We start from the raw sequence: 13,046 nt of genomic DNA, 5'->3' as shown, positions 1-13,046 counted from the left end.
TCCTGGTTTGTATAGCCAGGAAAAACAGATCTAGCTGAAAGTGTTGGATAAAGTAGTGGGGGAAAAAAAAAAAAAAAAAAAAAGTCAAACTCCAGAGTACACAACTATGAAAAAAAAAAATATATATATATATATATATAAAATATATATTTTTCCCCTCCAGGCATCCCTGAAGCACTACATGAGAGTTAGACAACCTGGCTGAGTCTACACTGCAGCTTCAATAAATTCTTGTTCCGTTTAATGGAAAATAATGACACTGTTGTTACAGTGGTTTTGCATGCTGCTACTCTGTCCCCAAAAATACGCGCAAACGAGTCCGAGATCGAAGTGCCCTCTCGAGCTCTGAGCCAGCATCCTTTTGGGAAGCATTTAAGGGTGAGGGCCCCTCATACCACGGAACAAGGACGTTGGTGCCCTCTCCTGGCTGCACTCATTGGACACCATCAGCACGCAGCATCGGTGGCCTTTTTCACTCTAAATGAATTCACTGCTTGCTTCTGCACAATGCAAAGAGGTCAGATTCTCTTTCTACCTGGCTAACCCCGAGAATGCCTTTACGTGGCTCTACAGTAATAAAGGAGAAAAGATATGCTAGGGCATTGGGGCAGGTATACTGTTCTTAAATACAGGTAATGTGGGAGAACTAGTTCTGCCTCCTCAATGTCTCACTGTATCAGAGAGAACAGCATCTCTGCTGTGGCTGCTCTTCTGCAGTGCCACCCATTTTGCTAAATTTCTAACCTCCTTACGAGGGGCGAAGAATGAAATGGAAGATGATTTGGGTTTGAGATGCATGACAGTCCAGTTTCTGCCTAATACAGTTAGGGCTTACAGTGTTTTATAGTAAGCAGCTCACTGATTAGAACCAAATGCCTAATCTGTTGATGCCTAATGAATAATACTAGGGCTCTAGGGCTCTCTTTCCCTTTTTTTTTTTTTTCCAAGTTGTTATGCATCAACACAAAAACAATAATAAACAAACAGAAAAAGCATCTTGGCTGCAGATGGTGGAGAGAGAAGACTTATTTCTTGCCAAAACTCACTGCTGTGTAAGCCTGTTCCTGCACTTCTCTCCAGTAATGCTCCTCTGTGTTGAAATAGAGCCTGAACATCTGAAGAGCTGAAAACTTGCTTACAGTTTATCTAGGTATTTACTGGTATTAGCAATAGGGACACTTGGTCATCCTGGGCATGTTGCTAAGACAAAAGACATGCAGACAGCAAGCACAAGCACTCAACACAACCACCTACGCAGCCTGTTGGCTCATACTGGCTATTCTGTACTACTCCAAACCTGCTAGCTCTAAGCACCATGGAAACAAGCCAAATGGAGATAGACATTTGGCCAGGAAACAGTCCTTGATCAGACCACCATTATTTCCCTACCAGCACAGCACAGAACCCCAGGAAACAGAGCCATGATTTTGGATTTCTTCACAGAGATTAAGGCCATCTTGACCAAATGGTCTTTCTTCTTGTGGCTTTGTTTGGACACAAGTTAATTCAATAAGAATTAGGCATGTACTTCAGGACTAATTCAATCATATGCACTGTATTTTTCTATGGGCTGCCCTGGAAGTTTTTCCTCTGCTAATTCTCTTAAATGTTTGCACTGTTGCCATATAAACTAACAAATCTCAAGCAGAGCACTCAATAGGTATAACAGGCTATATTAGGAACTCATCACACAGACTTTTCACAGAGCTTTGTATATTTTTGTATTAACTGGATCCACTCTGAACAAGCATCCAAGAGAAAGTCCAAACCATACAAGAACCATAAATCAAACAAGAGCTAAAAAAAATCAAAAAAAAAAAAAAAAAAAAAAAAAAGAGGAAGGATACTGTTGATTGTCTGATGCAATGGAAAAATACACTTATCCACTATAATCAGCAAAACACCTAATAAAGTCTTTAAAACATTGCACTTCCCAGGGCTCTAGGATAAGAGGCAGTGGCTTGAAGTTAAACCAGGGGAGATTCAGGTTGGATATTAAGAAACGTTTCTTCTTGGAAAGAGGGGTGAGGCGTTGGACGAGGCTGCCCAGGGAGGTAGTGGAGTTCCTGGATGTGTTCAAGAACCACAGAGATGTAGCACTGAGGGACATGGTCAGTGGACATGGTGGTGGGCTGGTGGTTGGACTAGATGAACTTAGAGGTCTTGTCCAAACTTAATGATTCTATTATTCAAATTCTGAGTGATACAGGATGGGTTTTTGTTTCCTCTGGCTCATATCTACCTAGTAGAGTCTGCACAGCACTTCAGAATAAGATGATCTCCGTATGGGGAAGCTTAGGAAAACTGCAAGAAAAAAAAAAACTTAATTCCAGGAAACAATCAGTGATGCTGCTGGCTCCTTTCTCATCCTTAAAACCAGACACAGAACCTGTTTCAAGATCAATGGCAAACTAAGCACCAACCACAGTTATGAGAGCTAATTCTAGTCATTCGTGGAGCTGACAAGTAGGTATGCACACAGAGCAATCACACAGCCAGATTTCCCAGCAATGCAGACATCTTTCAGCCATGAATTAACAGATTAACTGTCATGACCACAGTTAAATCATTCTCCTAATTACCCAATTACCCCTCAGACATCCTTAACTCACTTCACAGAAAAAGAAAATAGGACAGACTCTAGTTGTTAAAACTGTACCTTCCCACAGAGCATGATTTGAACTCAGTTTGTTCATATTAATCTTAAGAGAACAGCGGGTTCAGTAACGATACCAGCTACAAAGAACAGCTTTCAGTGGCAACTCATGAATACCAAACTCAGCTGCAACATTTAATTTTCTGACCTACAGCTCATAACTACAAGGAAGAATCTGGACCAAGGAGCCAAGGTGTATAAGGGTCCTTTGAAAGGGACAGCACTGTAGCATGGAAACTGCTAGAATTGACTAGGGAGCTTCTTGTATAGAAAGTTAATAAAGAGCTCTTCTACTAATCATCAGGAGCCAAAAGTAAAGTCTTTAACATTTCAATTTTAGCCCACCTCACTTTGGATGATTGAGTGATCATTCAAAGCTCCTTGAATGTGCTCAGATTGCTGCCATTTTTACTCCCATCCCAATACATTTTAAATTGGAGGGGGAAGAGACTGTGGCCTGCGTAGAAGTCAGTGTTCAGCTCTGCAGTGCTTATGCTGAGACTCCAGGAGGACTGAGCTCCTTTGCAGTGAAGTTAGTTGAGCAAGATCAAGCCTGACAATTCTGAAGCTGCAACAGCTTAAGCATTTCCTGAGCAAAGAAAATGAGATCTTATTTGTGACTGCTATTAGCCAACAAATAGGATAGTCAAAAACTGTCTTCTTCTGTTTAATGTTGATTCCCCATTATTTCTTTAAAGGATACTGCTGTAACTGAAGCGAAGAAGTCTGGCTCTGTTTGTTTCAAACCTAACACACAGCTGTGATCTTCACAGGTCTCAGTTTTGTGCATCGCAGAAGTATTGCATCAACACAGACTTTCTTTCTGGGTTGCTTTTATCTCCCTCCTTAGGAGTACAGATTTCTGTACACTCGTTTATGATATGTTTTAAGCATTATTAAATGTTTTGCATCTGTATTTAAGTATATTATATATATATTATTATACACATATATTTAATTATTACTAAAGCAGCATTATGCCACCTTCATCACCATAGGATGCCCAACAGAAACAGCTATTATGCTTTTCTTAAACACAAGCTTCAGAGGAGAGGCAGGACAGGGTTAAATGCTATGACATACATGAATGAAAGGAGACAGCATCCAGCTTTCACCTTAGAAGGCTCACTTGTACAAGAATAAGAACTGTACCTGCTCTGAGCCAGATAAATTCAAAGCTGAAAAAATGAAAATAGAAGAAGAACCTTCAAAATGACACTGTTAGCCTCACATCACAGGTGATAATGGAGATCAGTTTCTTCTGCCCCACAAATTCCCCATACCTCATACACACATTACGGAATTATGGGATTCTTCACCTCAACTACCTTTTGCTGTTTGTTTTTAATAATTTGCCTCCTTTAGCCTTTCAATAAAAACAAAAATAAATAAAAAATGGAAGCACTTCAGCTACTAAAGCAGCTGCAAAAGCATCACAGAAAAAAATATCAAAAAAGCCAATGAGGTACAGCACAGTGTGTTTCAGAGATCATAGTGTGTTTTGTCTTGTTTTAATCAGATAATTAAATATTCAGGGAAATCAAATGCAATTATGGTACCTTTCCTGTAACTACATAAAATCTGAAAAGAAAAACCAAAGGAAAGCTTGGCCTCTAGGAAGGCACCACATGGTAAAACGTTCAGATAAATCACATGGGAAATTCAGCTCTATTGCACTAGATGCACCAAATCTGTTGGCCCACGAAGACATGAATGTGGTAACAGAATTCATAAGATCAAAACTCACCTCTTCCTCATTGTTATGCTGATATGACTGTATGAATACCTGCAAACTGCTAGAGCACTAGGAAAACAATTTCACACTTGAGGCATTCATTACTGCTTCCAAAATACTCAGCCCTATAGCACTTGCAATTCAGTAAGCCCCAGTACCTCACAAGGGGAATAAGGCTTATTAACACGGGGTTTCAGGATAGTTCATATTCAGCCTGAAACACCATTAAAAAGCCAGTTCTCATAGCTGGTAGACTTTAAAAGACTATTCAGTACACTTATTTTTCCATTATGAAACAATGAATCAAGGAAATCTCCACTCCATGCTGTAGCTAGACATCACTGCCTCTGGTCATTGTTCTCAGCCACCTACTTTGAAGGATTTGCCTGAATGCATAGGTGTAGTTCATAGCCCACCTTTAAGACATTCATTCACCCATAAGCTGTGAAATTTACTGCAGTAAAACAGTTGATAGTCTTAACTCCCATCATAAAGCACGTACCAGAGACGTAATAAGTAAGAGATACCTGGTCACATCTGCCATTCAATGAGATGCATGCACTTGACTAGAAAGCATTTGGAGTGAACCTAAAAACTTCATAGGGCAGGCTGAAAACTGAATGCTCCCCTGCCTTGCAGGTTATTTTGAGTAAATTAGTTATTACCCTGTTTTGGAGATGTACAATGGTCTGCAGCCCTAGCAGGATTCATGAGCCTACAAACGGAGGAGGCAGGAGAAAATTTTTGTGTGCATACTAAAGGAAGGGAAACACTTAAAGCTAAAAGCTTCATGACACAGACACTGGTATGATCAGGTTTTATAAAGCAATAGGCTTGTTACCTAGTAATTAAACTAAGTGCAGGACTTCTGTTGAACTGCATGTTAATGTCAAGCATTAAACATATTCTTGCTATGACACATAATGCCCTGTTCAGATTATTTTTTCCTAGAAGAAATGAGCCTTGAGTAGTATTACAGTATTTCGTTAGTGTTTTTTTTTTTAAAACATGAAGAGAATGCTCCAGACAAGCTGCTCTTTTAACTAACCTTATCAATTACTTGCTTTTCTACTACTTTGAAGAGAAGTTATGCTTTAAAAGTATGCAAGATAAGTGCTCTTCTTTGGTGCTCTTGCTTTTAGGTTGGGGCGCTCATTATATACTCCTGTGTGAAGAGTTGAGGGGTACAACACAGTGCAGGAGCTCAGGATGAGATAGTTAAGAACTTGCAAGGAAAGCTTCCCACCCATTGCCTGCCCCCTTCTGCTAAAGTCACAGCTTCCCTTTCATCCATTGCCCCAGAGAAAATGCTGCTTTACTGCACTGTAATGGGAATTGAATTTTCACTTGAGCATTGACAGTCATCAATATTCACAGACTTGTTTTTGCATACACACACAAGTTGCATAAAGTAGGTTCTGCTCATGGGCACATCAGCTTGTCTTAGATGAAAAAGAAACAGTCAACAGTATGGGATTGGAGGATTATCACTTGATCCATTGCAGCTCGATTAAAGGCCCATCCCAGTGATTTTGTAAGAAAACCTTCCCATCCACCATTACTGCATATATTAACTGGAATCAGAAGACTCAGAGAAAGTGTAATAAGACATTTATTAAAAGTGCTGTCAATTATATTAAGAGCTATAGTCAAATATCCTTTTTTTAAAAAGGCATCTAATTAAAAAAAAATACTTGCTAAAAACTGTTCTCATCACCGTGGTTACAGGCACATGACCTGCAGTGCTCTATGAGATGTTAGACCATAGCTTTGTTCATCAAGACAAAAATAAACCTAAGTCCAGGATCCACCATCTCTAGTGTAGAGGAAGAACTGCTGGGGGCTCCAGAAGAGATACCTGCAGGTACCTGGAATAGAAATGCAACCAATGAAACTACTAGCTTAGTTGACAAATGTAAATGTACTTTAAGGGCCCTTCTGATGAAGCACAGTAGGAAAGAAGCTATCATGCAGTACTGCAATAGAACTGGGATCCACTATATTTGTATATCTATGAGTTAACTACTTTCCTGTCCAGGAGAGTTTTTCCCCTCAAGATGCTGAGGAAGGCTCCAATGTCAGCAACAAAAGCTGTCCAGTATAAGAAATTAATGAACTATAAGAATTACAACCAAAGTTGCTCAACCAGAATCATCCTGTGCCTACAACCTACAAGTAAGGAAATACTAGCTTCTTGGTTACTTACTTAGACTGTTTATACTTCTCCTTAATTGCTTGCAGTTGGCAATGTGGAGCATCAAGGCATGTCTTATGCAGGTCAGTCAGGCAAGGCACAATCTCACTTAATGAATATCCAGTGAATGCAGCAAGTGTTTCTGGCTGGTAAGAGAGGAAAAAAAAGTTTTTCTACTTTAGGTAAGATGCATTTTCTATAGAAGCAGGAACTATTTTCATTATGCCAGTTCTCACTCCAGATTTCTGAAAAGGATTCAAGTGCATCCTGCCATCAGTTTTACTATGAGTCTTGCTTGATGTCAGGTCTGAGAAGAATCTCCTTCTGCTCTAAGTACACTGCACTCATTATGTTTCTTCTGGATTCTGCTTCCTGCTAAAGCACAGATACCTGACAGGCCTATCAAGATTTGTATTACAGCTGCCACTCAGTGTAGTCACATTCAGTTCTCCCTTCCCCTCCCAAAAAGCCCCTGAATTCTATCTAGGGAAGAAGCTTGAGACTACCTACTGACAAGGCCTGCAGTGCACACTTGACACAAGTGAAGACAAAAAGGTCCTTCCTATTTCAGGGAGATGGCAAGATAATTCAGATTAATTTAACATTTGTTAATTATGTAGCCTCATTAGCTTGGGAAGAGCTGCTCATCGTGGCATGTCAGCCTTTACAATAACATGATTTGAAGCCACTCCTACCTCTCAGCAGTTCTCCAGTTATAAAGAGCTGGAGCTAAACATCAGAATGCAGTTATTCTTACCCAGAATGACCTGTTCACTGTATAGTTTGCTAGACAGTAGGCTGCTGCAGCAGTTTGTGAAGGAAGGTACTTCAGAAAAGGATCCGCTTCAAGGAGACTCAGCTCTGCAAGATACTTAAACAAAAAAACAAAGCACAAGTCTTTTAAACAGAGTGGCTCTATCAGGTAGAACCATGCCAATATACTGAGCAGTTCAATTGGTCGCTGGTCCTCATTTCTACGTAAGAAACATGAGTTACACATCTGCTGGGTAGTATTCCAGTTCTGTTGATCTTACAGAACTTTCAGCATTGTCCAGCAGGATTCTGCTCACATAGATGAACCTCACTTAGAGACCTGAGCTAAATGAGCACCTAAGAAACAAATCTAGGCCGTTTGAATAAGCACTGTACAAATCTTACACTTTTTGATCTAAGCAGCAAGTCAGAGCTTTTGTTATAAGCTTGACTGACACCATTTTGAAGTACTGTTTCCCCAGGCAGTCCTGTGGGAATATGCTGTGTCACTGTGCAGCAACATGATGAATCATCATGTCCAGGTCAGGCTTCCTATACACACACAGCTGAAGAATGGACTCCTACCACCTTGCTGCCAAGATAGTCTAGTTGACCAGACAGTCTAAGCTCAGTATTCCCAGACATCTATCCAGAAATAATGAAGCACAAAAGCCTGCATTCTGATGGTAGTAGCCTACAAAGCAGCTACTTTAAGAGAATGGTAGTTCATACCCTTGCAAAATTCTCTGTCTTGAAACAGACTCCATGCCTGTGAATGTACTGAAGTAGGAACTGGTTGATAGTTGGCACTGTGAGGTCAAAAGCCAAGACCTTGAGAAGCAGGTGTTCCATTCTTAGCAACTGCCTCTTTGTGTATGTATCATCTGTTATATACACAAACTCATCTGCTTCTGGTGGGTAGATTTCTTCATATTTCCTGGGAAAAAAAAAATAGAAAAGCCGTATCTGTCAGCTTAAAAGCTAGAGTAACAGAACTTTCTGCTGGGCCTGTCTCAAGGTGAGCATGTGACATTTGTAAGACTGGCTTAGAGGTCTTATTTTAATCTTTCTCCAGTATAGGAGAGACTTGAAGATCAAATTGGTGGGAAGGCAAAGATACTTCTAAGTCATCAGCCTAGACAGGCATACACTCATATTAGCATGCTTGACTAATACGAAAACTCCTGAAGAGAAAGTTTCAGCAACATCATGCACTCCAGACAAAAATCCATGCACTCCTAGGCTTTGCTTGATACCCTGTCTATTTAAAGCAGTTTAAGCTTAATTGCAGATTGCAACTTTTAATCTACCGTGAGCTAGCGGCTTAATGCAGCATTGTTTTTGCTTCTGGTGTTATGGTTACAAAGTTTTCCCTCTACAGTTCCCTCAGTAAAGAATATTAAATGCCAAATTTTGCAAGTGCTAAGAAGCACTTGTCAAGAAGCTAATCCCAGAATCATAGACTCCTCAGAGTTAGAAGGGACCTTTAAAGATCATCTAGTTCAATGTCCTTGCAATAAGCAGGGACACGCACAGCTAGATCAGGTTGCCCAGGGCCTGATCCAGCCTTACCTTGAAAGCCTGCAGGGATGGGGCACCATCTTAGGACAGCATGAAAAGCTACCTACCACTGCAAGCTTAAGTCCTTCAAATTAAGTTAAAAGACAGTCCAAAAGTACGTTTTGCTCACTAAGATTTCATGAGATAAACACTCACGCAGCCAGAAGAATTGCCGCTGTTCCTACAAGCTGCAGTTTCCCTCTGAGAACAGACATACAAGAGAGGAACCTGTCCAGGTAGTTCACCGCCAAGTACAGTGTCTCTGTTCGAAGTTTATATTCTTCCCCTACTTCCACCAGCCAGTCTACTAAGATGGCACGCATTTCTGTTGTGATATCTGGTTGCTTCCTCATGTAGTAGGGCTTGGGCCTGTATTTCACCTGTTTGGAAAGAGAACTTAAAGATCAGAATGCTTACCCCAAAGACAACCACTGATGGCTGAACTGACTTTTTTTTATATTTGCGCCTGAAGAAGCATGAGAAGCTTCACTTTCAGTAGCTAGTTTGGGAGTAACTCTAATTAGAGTTCACCAGTATCTCTAGAAAGACTGAAGAGACATGCTACTACCATGTTCGTAGCATAAGAGCAAAGGATGCTCCCTGAATTGGGAAGTTTTTATTATGCATCAGATTTCTCCTACCCTCTTACTGGAAGACTGCACTTCACTGCTTTGATATTTAAAAAAATAAATTAAAAATCTACTACAGCAGAACAGCCAGCGAGGTCCAATTGAACTGCATTAGTATTTTGCAATAATCTTCTCACATCCCATTTCCAGGATGTGGAGTGATGCCTGAAATAACTTATCACTGTCTAGAAGATTCCTAAGAACTGAGCTCCAGTGATGGCTTTATTCAGTGACAGCCCAGAGTTACTGTGTGGCAGCCTATCAGACTCTGCAGTATTGCAGCCTATCAGGAAGATCCCACACATCTTTGCATTTGTTAGAAGACACTCACTTCAGCTTCTCGAAGGTACTGATGAATGTCTTCTGCATACTCTCCCACAGTCATTAGAGTTATAGGATCTCCCATCTGATCCTCAGGCTGGCACCGGAAGGATGTGTCCACTAGCATGGGAGATCCTAACATGAAAGAGAAGCCAGAAAGACATTTAGTCTCTTCACAATCTCTGGCCATTTCTAGCATAGAAGTGCTGTGCATCACACTGATTCAATTAAAGTTATCATGAAGTAGTAATTATTTTAAGATAAACTACTCACTAGGTCACTGCCAGCATGATTCATAACAACATTACAAGCACCTGTGATACTATATGAACGTTAACAGGAGTTACCTGTACTCAGATCCAACAGTAGGTGAATACTGGATGTCATTGCACTAGTATCCAGTTCACACAGGCTTGATTCCAGTTCTTCATCCTCTTGGCAGCTGTGGTTTTCTTTCTCTTCTGGTTCATCAATGTAGATAGTAAAGTCCTGTTTTGATGTAGTACTGACCACACAGTTGGATACTTCATCTTTTCCAGCTTCAGGGAAGGTATTCTCAGAGCCAGATAAGCGTCTGGTAATAGCAGTATTCTGAAACAGAACACATCGTGATCTTGAGGCAAGACAATTCAAAAGGAAAACAACAGTATCATTTGTTTTAGTATCATTGTTTTAGAAAAGCATATCACTTTCCTTGGTTAATGGCAAATAAATACAAGTTTGCTGGGAAAGCCAGCAGCTACAGCTGGTGCTTAGGAAGTACTGCTTGCTGCTGCAACAGAGACCTTACAGGAGGTGACAGGCAGTAGAAATCAGTAACCAAGAGAGCAGACTCACTCCCACAGAAAATAAGGTAAGGACACTGCCTGGCTCCATCCGGCTGGCATGGAGCAGGTGCTACAGCAAGTCAAGATGATGAAAGGAAGTATTCAGGTGCTGCCACAGACTTAAAGGCAAAGAGCATTTTGAGTTACAAAGCAACTTTGAACTTCTGAACTTAAGCACCACAATCCATGAGACTTCAACTTAGGATACAATCCTCCCCATCATCTACAGCTGGCTGAGCTACGGGCTTCACATCGCCAAAACCAAGCAGTCCGCAGGCACACACAGCCGAGCAACGTCCTGTAAGCCAGTGCAGAGCTGCTTTCTCTCAGCCAGCCCCAGGACGAGTCCAGAAGGTAAAAGCTTGGGGAAAACCTCGCAAAGTCTCCCTTTCCTTCCAGGGGAACACGGCCGGCACGGCATCCCCCGATTCCACGGCTCGGAGAGGCTCTCCGAGGCTTACCTGGGCGCCGGGCCGCTGCTGCCCGTTCTCCACCAGTACTCCCAGCACGGTCCGCCCGCCGCAGGGCGCAGCGGGGAGAGCCTCCCGCCGCCCCGCCTGGCTCGTCTCCCCCCTGCGGCGCATCGCCACGAGTTCGGCACCTTCCGGAGGAAAAAAAAAAAAAAAAAAAAAAAAAAAAAAAAAAAAAAAAAACACAAATTGTTTTTAAAAAAAATTGCAAATTAAAAACCGACCATAAAGTACCCGCTTACGGAGCCCCGCACCTGCCTCAGAGGTCGCGACAGAGGCTGCCGCCCTGCTCCTCCCAGCGCCCAGCCGCTCGCCGCAGCCACCCGCCGCTCCCTATATAGGCGGCGGCCTATGGGCGCGGCGGCGGTGGCTGTTGGCCGTGGCCAGTTGGAGGCCGGGGCCTCAAGCACTCGCGCCGCCGCCGCCCTAGTAACCCAAGCGGCCTCGAGTCGCTGTGGAGACCCCGCCGGGGCCGGGCAAGCCGAGCAGGGGCCAACGCGGGCCGAGCTGGGCGCGGGGCGGGGCGGGGAACTGCAAGCCCGCCCCGCGCCCTGTCCGCTGGGGCCGGTGGTGGTCTGAGCCGCCTCAGCCCCGCGGCGGGTGGCGGCCCGCGGCGGTTTCTCGGTTTTTGAACCCCGAAGGACCCGTTAGATAGGGCAAAAGCAGAGTGGTTTTAAGGCAGAAATACGAATAACGGGATGAGTTTGTCCCAGAGATAAGTTGTTTGTAGTGAGAGGGGAAGCTAGAGGGATTGGCAAAAGCAAGAGGGATGTGTGGGAAGTGGGAGCGGGCAGAAGGAACGAAGACCAAACAAGATACAGGCAATGCTGAGAATAATAACAAGAGATCCGCGATTACAAGGCAAACAGAGAAAAAGGCCAGGGAAGGGCTAGCGTGTTTCAAAGAGCACTGAGCCCACAGAAGCATTCTGTGTCTTCTGGCTTTGGTTTCCACTGAGGAGGTCAGCAGTGGTGAGGATGCTACCTCTAGAAAGACCATAAAAAGGTCTCTAAATAATGAGCAACCTGGTGTGAAGGAAGCAGGTCGTTTTTGCTTGGTGCTGTTAGAGGACTTGGGCAGATCTGCTCCATCTCTTTGTGAGCTCTGGCAGGTTACCAAGTTATAAGAGGAATGCCACGAGGTGCCCGTCTCAAAAGGAGATGGCAGAGTGAGCCAGGAATCAAGAGAGGTTACCTTGAGTTCCCATTAGAGTTCTGTGAACAAATAATTAATCACTAAGAACTAAACATTTAGAATGTATGACAGTGACAACAGCTTTACAGGAACAGATGAGGTCCAAAGAATTTGACTCTCCATCTTTAATAAAGGAAAATGAGGGGGAAAAAAAAAGGTTTTATTTGCCTGATCTAGTGGTTGGCAATCCTGCCCGTGGCAGAGGGGGTTGAAACTAGTTGATCTTTAAGGTCCTTTTCAACCCAGGCCATTCTATGGTTATTTGGATTTGATTCTCGTGACACTGTATCTGATGAAGTCTAAGAGGACTGCTGCAAAACTGGTGTGAAGCTGTAGATGGGAGCAGCTCTCAGCTGTACAGAATGGACACTCAGAGCTGTGTGAGAGAAATTAAGCTGCAGTTTATCCAGGATCATTGAGGATTTTCATCAGTGATACAGATAACAACACAGAGCACTTATAATGAAGCACTGATGGTGCTGAGAAGGGCTGTGGATATGATAGGGAACAAGACTTGGTTTCAGAAAGAAACTTGACAAACTGGAAGAATGTCCTACTAGAAAAGTGGGATGCTCCTGAGGAAAGATGACTGCAAGGCTATAGAGAGTGTCTGCTTGCAGTGTGCAGGATGAGGACCCACTGGATAGGCAGTAGCTCAAAGAAGCAGCAGAGAGTTTTCACAGAACCTCCAGTGGATAATGAGTCAC

The 13,046-nt window shown here is 42.7% G+C and overlaps 1 protein-coding gene across 1 annotated transcript; it reads right to left on the bottom strand.

Annotated features, from left to right (window-relative positions):
- Positions 1–5,985: 5,985 nt before the first annotated feature.
- Positions 5,986–11,638, bottom strand: CCNA1 (cyclin A1). The gene is made up of 9 exons (XM_052671029.1): positions 11,400–11,638; positions 11,137–11,276; positions 10,196–10,439; positions 9,859–9,983; positions 9,055–9,278; positions 8,071–8,275; positions 7,343–7,456; positions 6,598–6,731; positions 5,986–6,259 (listed from the first exon to the last, which is right to left on the bottom strand). The coding sequence occupies exons 2-9, from the start codon at positions 11,257–11,259 to the stop codon at positions 6,208–6,210; spliced, it is 1,221 nt and encodes a 406-aa protein (XP_052526989.1). The 5' UTR covers positions 11,260–11,276; positions 11,400–11,638; the 3' UTR covers positions 5,986–6,207.
- Positions 11,639–13,046: the final 1,408 nt, after the last annotated feature.

This window comes from Tympanuchus pallidicinctus, unplaced genomic scaffold, assembly GCF_026119805.1.
Source record: "Tympanuchus pallidicinctus isolate F22 unplaced genomic scaffold, pur_lepc_1.0 scaffold11, whole genome shotgun sequence".
Lineage (NCBI taxonomy): Eukaryota > Metazoa > Chordata > Aves > Galliformes > Phasianidae > Tympanuchus > Tympanuchus pallidicinctus.
The sequence above is the reverse complement of the archived record's forward strand: the minus strand, read 5'-3'. Positions and strand labels throughout refer to the sequence as shown.

Coding starts and splice junctions, on each gene's coding strand:
- CCNA1 (XM_052671029.1), bottom strand. CDS start 11,259: ATGCGCCGCAGGGGGGAGACGAGCCAGGCGGGGCGGCGGGAGGCTCTC. Junction 10,440..11,136: donor AGCAGCGGCCCGGCGCCCAG/GTAAGCCTCGGA, acceptor GTTCTGTTTCAG/AATACTGCTATTACCAGACG. Junction 8,276..9,054: donor GCGGCAATTCTTCTGGCTGC/GTGAGTGTTTAT, acceptor TTTTTTTCCCAG/GAAATATGAAGAAATCTACC.